At 34.0% G+C, this 7,105-nt stretch overlaps 1 protein-coding gene and 1 pseudogene across 1 annotated transcript; both read right to left on the bottom strand.

Annotated features, from left to right (window-relative positions):
- Positions 1 to 413: 413 nt before the first annotated feature.
- Positions 414 to 1,376, bottom strand: LOC137837876 (uncharacterized). The gene is made up of 6 exons (XM_090297740.1): positions 1,308 to 1,376; positions 1,054 to 1,148; positions 873 to 980; positions 721 to 796; positions 549 to 644; positions 414 to 467 (listed from the first exon to the last, which is right to left on the bottom strand). Exons 1-6 carry the CDS (start codon positions 1,335 to 1,337, stop codon positions 414 to 416), a joined length of 459 nt encoding a protein of 152 aa, XP_090153866.1. The 5' UTR covers positions 1,338 to 1,376.
- A 1,940-nt stretch (positions 1,377 to 3,316) lies between these two features.
- On the bottom strand, positions 3,317 to 6,898 carry LOC137837883 (uncharacterized; annotated as a pseudogene).
- Positions 6,899 to 7,105: the final 207 nt, after the last annotated feature.

The following is a 7,105-nucleotide window of genomic DNA, read 5'->3' as shown; positions in this document are numbered from 1 at the left end:
TGACAGTTAAAATTACACTTATCATAAAAAATATTACTTTTTATGACACATATTGTTTTAACCATCATAAAATATGTTATTTTCTATGATTGATAATATTTTAACCGTCATAGAATGCGTTTTTTTTAATTCTTTTTTGATATATTCATTTTCTTACATGCGTAAAGTACCCTGCATAATAATCACAATTCTCAAGCAAATATTTTTAAAATAAAATCTTAACGATCTAGCATATAAATAATGATATATTTAACTAAAAGTTAATATGCTGAAATTCATACAAAATTGTTAACTAGTTCTAAAATTATCATTTAGAGTAAATACTTAAAAGTGAATATGTTGAAGTTCATACAAAACATTTAACTAGTTTTAACATGAGAATTTACAGTACTTAAAAGAAATGATGCCCACTGCTATCGAACCTCTTGTAGCACTTCCAACTTCAATGGAGATGGATCATTGAATATCTACATAATCAAATATTGAAGATGAAATTAATATTTAACACATTTAACATATTTAACATATTTGAGTTAATTATATATTACCTCCTTCCACGAGTCCTTAATTTTAGCTGATATAATTTTATGCATATGTCTCATCAAATAATACCCGCACTCATAGTTTCCCGGTTGATATGAGCACTACAAGTTAAATACAAATAGAATAATATAATAATTTATACATTACAATTTCATACTAGTAAGATGAATGACTTACATTTGGTGCAATGTATTGTAGCTTCTTCTTAGCAATATGTGGAAGTCCTTGCAACCTTAAATGAGCTTCCATAGCTCTACCAATAGTTACATACATTAAATTTTATATTATTTATAAAATCATATAACATAACAAAATAATTGAAAACTTACGCATCCAGTATATTTCTAATTGCCAAACTATTAATTTTCTTGTGCAATGAACACAAGAGAACAACAAGAGATTGTCGAGGAATAATTACTATCAATTGCCAATGGCCCCTACTAGATGAAATAATATTAGCAACAATTGAATTTTTGATAGATGTGCATTAATTTATAAATGTATACTTACTGATGCAAGTAAGGTGCTAAGTACACCTCTTTGTTCCCATTTTGAAATGTGTCTATGAAATACATCTGCACCTCACTAGCTTTATTCCCAACACTCTGAATGGCAACAAGGTCAAGGAACCCATATATGTTAACATTTTTTTTTCTCAATGCACAGATGATGTAAATACCTTGAACATTGAAAAAAAATATTGTTATAATAACATATTGAATATATTAAAACTTATTAAAAGTTATTATAGGAAGCTTACTTACATTAACCAAAGTTGTATTACTGATACGCATATCATATCAGTACCGGTGAGAATATCAAAAATATCCCTTTGGCACAAAAAAAAGGGATGTTTTTAGTCCTGCCTACAACTTCCAGTGGCATATCTAATTGTATAGGTTGCATCCTGATAGTCGCTGCCATTGCACCGAGTTGCTGAAAAGTACTTGGATGTTGTTGTGAATGATTCACAACTTCCTTTGCTTTTTTAGTATCATTCTATGCATATATAAAAAAATTAAGTAACACTAGTATATCAATTTAATTAATTATAATACCTACAAAAAGACATATGCATAATTAAAACAAGTAAAGAAAATTACTCTCAACATAATTGGTTTTGCTAATCTAGCTGGCCAAAGAATGAAATTCCCAGGTGCTTCTCCGACCGTCTGAACCTCCTTAGTAGGCACGGGGATTCGAGCAACAGCATCCCGAACGTCTACAACAACCACTCTTATCATATCATCTGCAATTTTCTGGTGGTGGATAGTTGACCCTAATGTATACATTTTACCTAACACAAATAATGTAATTGAAAGAAATTAAATAATATAATTAGACTAAAACATATCAAACAATATCATTAAAGTAAAAATTACCTAAGGCCACCAAGTACTCGAGGGGATCATCAATATACAATTCGCAGTCTGCAAGGATAGTAGGACCAACCTCCTCTGATCCTTCAGGAGCATCACAACTCTCCTTTGTACTTATACGAATAGGGGAAGGCTCTGAAGGGGCAACAGAAGGTTTAACGGACATGGATGCTAACTCTTCTCGCATGTCTAATAACAACTCTTTCTTCAATTCAGAATATACCTCCTTTTTAATTTCCTTCCTAATATCTTCTTTGAGGGATTCCATCTCGGTCTCACTAAGATGTAATTTACTATAATACCGAGGTGGAGGACCAAAGAATTTTCGAATTCCCACCCCTCGTCCTGCAGCACGAACACGTCCAGGATGCTCTGGGCGACCAATGGCAACTGTCAATATGTCCTCACGCCCTTGTGGAATGAACAATCCCTGCGTGCTTTGCTCCACCAACTCATCCTACAACACAAATTTTTAAAACTTATTTTAAAATATGTGCAAATAAACATAAACATTCAAACATGACATACAATATAAGTTACTAACAATGCGCTTAGTTACGCTTTGAACTTCTTCAGATGTGTAATCCCCTGATGGTATTTGGCGAGCTCTTTTCCATTTTTCATGTCGGGGAGGACGGGTTATAATGCTACAATTTGAGTCCTCAGTGGAGTGAGAGGAAGATATCTCTTTAATCATTTTTTGCTCTAATTTATCATAACCCCCACGAGACAGTCTGTGAGGGTGAACATTCTTTTTTTGAATCTCTTGTGCAACTTTCCTCTTAGCCTATTATATACATAAATTAAATTATTATAATGCATGATAATTAGACACTTAACCAACATATGATATTAATTTAACTGAAAGGTAGGGTCTAATCGCCTTTCTCGAAAAGTCTGCCATGTTTCCTCATCGAGGAATTGATTTTGCTCACATGGGTTTTTTTCACCCAATGCACCATAAATATAACGACTAGTAAGGTCACTCTTAAAACCCCTCCATCGTGCCCCAGCATATGAAATCCATTTTTTGCTCAATAAGTTATTGTTTGGGACGTCATATGTGATCTGTACAATAAATATAAATTATATATGTTAAATAGCAATTATGTATGCTTATAATGAAACAAATAAGTTAAGATTTCGTACAATGATACTCTGCCAAATTTGATTCTTCACCATCTTTGGAACATGCTCCCAATCATCAATAAGAATACTAACTTTGCTTCTACCAAGCAAGGCCACATAGCTGGTAAATTTTGTACTATGCTCTCCCAAAGCTTTACCCGTCTGCATATCAAACTGGATTGGCAATCTCTGATTAGCATCGTGGCTGATAGTCAACTCTCTCAACCTAGTCCCACGCCTACCTTTTTTATGGGTAGATGATTGACTCTTGTCCCCATCTTGTGAAGGAGGGAAGATATCAGATGGATTAGACATATCTCTGTTCAAATTATTAGATTGTAAATTATTAGTAAAAAACTAAACATATAGTTATTAAAAATATAAAGGATAAACATAAATAAATGTTTTACATTGTCAAATTGGAACATTCTCCCACAATCCTTCATGATGATCATCACGTGTGGCATGCACATCATCTACTTCATTATCGACATTCAAGGTTGGCATATTTGTGGAGAGAGATGGAGTCTCACTTATATCGAATGTTAAATTATCATTCTCATGAGTACCATGCATGATTCTTCCATGGAGAACCACTGACCACCGTTTGTTAGTGAGATCAGTAACATAAAACACTTGTTTTGCCTGAGATGCCATGATGAATGGCTCTTCAATATAACCTACCTTTTCCAGATCAACCAAGGTAAAACCTAGATCATCAGTCTTCACGCCACTATTACTGTCAACCCACTTACATTTAAAGACAGACACTCTAAAAATTGTGTAATCTATCATCCAGATGTCTTCAATTACACCAAAGTAGCACATTGATGCCATAACAGAATATTGATCTTTTGAACTAGAGAAATGCATTGATTCAGCCACCACCATTACTCCACTATTTTGCATGGTGCTTTTTTCATCTTCAAATTTTGTGTAAAATGAAATTGTTTATATCATAACCACTCCAACTTATGACTTCAAAGTTTGGCTCAGATGCTAGCCAATTTAATGTATCAGAAGTTGTATTATCATTTTGAACTTGTTGTTTAAACCACTTCAAGAAGCTTTTTTTGTGCTCATTAATCACCCACTTCTCAGGCATTCGTGGGTTATTTCTCTTCACAATATCTTTATGAGCATTTAAGTAGGGGATGACTTCTTTAGTGTTATTCAGTATATAAAAATGTGCTTGAAGAACTTCATCTCGTGTCAATGTTATAACTTTTGCACTTCGAGTACCCTTACCAACACCTATTCCATGGTAACGAGACTTAGGTACCCCTATAGCTTCAACTTCTGATAAGTATTCTGTATAAAACTCAATGGCTTCCTCTGCAATATATCTTTCAACAATTGATGCTTCAGGACGATATTGATTCTTTACATACCCTTTTAATATCTTCATGTATCGCTCCATGGGGTACATCCATCGTAAGAATACTGGACCACAAATTTTAATTTCTCTAACTAAATGAATAATCAAGTGAACCATAATATCAAAAAATGATGGAGGAAAGTACATCTCCAATTGGCACAATATGACTACAACATCATTTTGTAACTGATCCAACTTCTCAGGGTCCAAAACTTTACTACATATTGCATTAAAAAAGAAGCATAATCTAGTTAAGGCATATCTGACATTCTTAGGCAATATATTTCGAATAGCCACGGGTAATATTTGTTGCATCAAAACATGACAATCATGAGACTTTAAGCCAACTAATCTCAAATCTTTCATGGATACAAGTCTCTTGAAATTGGAAGAATAACCTAGTGGAACCTTCACGCCTTGTAAAAACTCACAAAAACTTTTTTTCTCTTGTTTAGACAACGTATGACATGCCGGAGGCAAGTATGTGCGCTTACCATGAGACTGTGGAGCTAATTGTTCTCTTATACCCATTTCAACCATGTCCAAACGAGCATTGACACCATCTTTTGTCTTCCCTTGAATATCGAGGAGTGTTCCGATAATACTGTCACACACATTTTTCTCTACATGCATGACATCTATACAATGTCTCACATCAAACACCCTCCAATATGGGAGATCAAAGAATATTGACCTTTTCTTCCATATGTTACTTCCTGTGGCTTTGTTTTGTGTCTTTCCAAACACAACTTGGATGTCCTTCACACGCTCATATACTTGCAATCCAGTTAAAGCTGTTGGAGCTAATTTGTTTTCTTGACACCCATTAAATGGTTTCTTTAATTTACGATACGGATGGTTTGATTTAAGAAATCTCCGATGTCCGAGGTACACTGTTTTCCTTCCATGTTGTAATTGATTATGACATGTGTTTTCTTCACATATAGGACATGCTTTGTGGCCTTTGGTGATGTATCCACTCAAATTACCATATGCTGGAAAGTCATTGATCGTACAAAATAACATGGCATGCAACTTAAAGGACTCACCTGTGTACCCATCAAACACATCAACACCTTCCTGCCATAACATCTTCAAATCTTCAACCAACGGGCTCAAATAAACATCAATGTCATTTCCCGGTTGTCTTGGACCAGAGATCATCAAAGATAACATCACATATTTGCGTTTCATGCACAACCATGGTGGTAAGTTATAAATCACTAACAACACAGGCCATGAACTATGTTTACTACTCAAGTTACCATATGGATTCATTCCATCTGTTGCAAGTCCAAGCCTAATGTTTCTTGGATCATTGGCAAAATTTGGGAACATGGAATCAATTTTCTTCCATTGCAAACCATCTGCCAGATGCCTTAAATTACCATCCTTTTTACGTTCATCTGCATGCCATCTAACAAGTTTTGCATCATTCGCATTACTGAATAATCTTTTCAACCTTGGAACTATAGGAAGATACCACAACACTTTTGCAGGAGGACCCTTCTTAACATCATGTTCAAAATCATCATATTTCTTCTTGTATCGTGATATCCCACAATGTGGACATTGATGTAACTTATCAAATTCCTTCCTGTACAACACACAATCATTGGGACATGCATGAATTTTTTCAAACTTCATACCCATTGGACACAATATCTTCTTCGCATCATAATTACGTGTTGGCAACGTATTATCTTCAGGAAGCATGTCACTTAACAACTCAAGCAATTCTGTGAAACTTTTATCTGTCCACCCATTTCTTGCCTTCACAGTAAATAATTTTAATACCGCCGACAATCGAGTGAACTTAGTGCATCTTGGATATAAAGGTTTTTCAGCATCAGTACACAAATTTTCATACACATGTGCATGTTGGAAGGCATCATATCCTACATCACGGATCATTTCCTCTAGTTGATCATCCATCTCTAAATCAACTTCTTGTGCTTCAACTTCAGACATATGAACACTTGGTATGTCTACTAATTCACCATGCCATATCCACTTTGTGTAACTTTTTAGGAAACCATCACAAAGAACATGCTCTCGAATAACTTCAGTCGGTAGTCTTCGCTCATTCAAACAATTCACACACGGGCAATAAAATCTTCCATTATTATCCGGAACATTCACCTTTGCAAATTCAAGAAATTGTTGTACTCCATTCTCATATTCATTTGTTGTGCGTTTGTAATTGATCCAACTTCGATCCATTGTTATGTTCTCTGACATAACACAACAAATAACTATATATTTTAACTTTATGGGTACTAGTGTATTTACGGATCAGGTTGGATTGTCTTTCGGAATATCATCATACAATGTTGCCAAATTTGAAATAGCATACAAATCATAAATACAATAAAATAAATATTAATAACAAATAAATATTTTACATACCTTAGACAATGTAGGTTAAAGAGTCAACGACAACTTGGGAAGAGACAAAACAAGAAAGCTGGTGCATTTGAAGAATGAAAGAAAAACATAGAAAAGTAAGAATGTATAAAAATATTTTGTTATAATCATAATAATTTACATCTTACAAACACTTTTATGTATCAATTTTCCTAACAACTTATAGTAAGGAAAGAGATCAAGACACACACAATTAAATAAAAAAAATATTCCAAATCATCATGTCACAAAATTATATATAAGGACCTAT

This window comes from Phaseolus vulgaris, chromosome 11 (assembly GCF_051622355.1).
Source record: "Phaseolus vulgaris cultivar YP4 chromosome 11, ASM5162235v1, whole genome shotgun sequence".
Taxonomy (NCBI): domain Eukaryota; kingdom Viridiplantae; phylum Streptophyta; class Magnoliopsida; order Fabales; family Fabaceae; genus Phaseolus; species Phaseolus vulgaris.
Note: the sequence above shows the minus strand (reverse complement) of the source record. Positions and strands in the feature narration are given on the sequence as shown.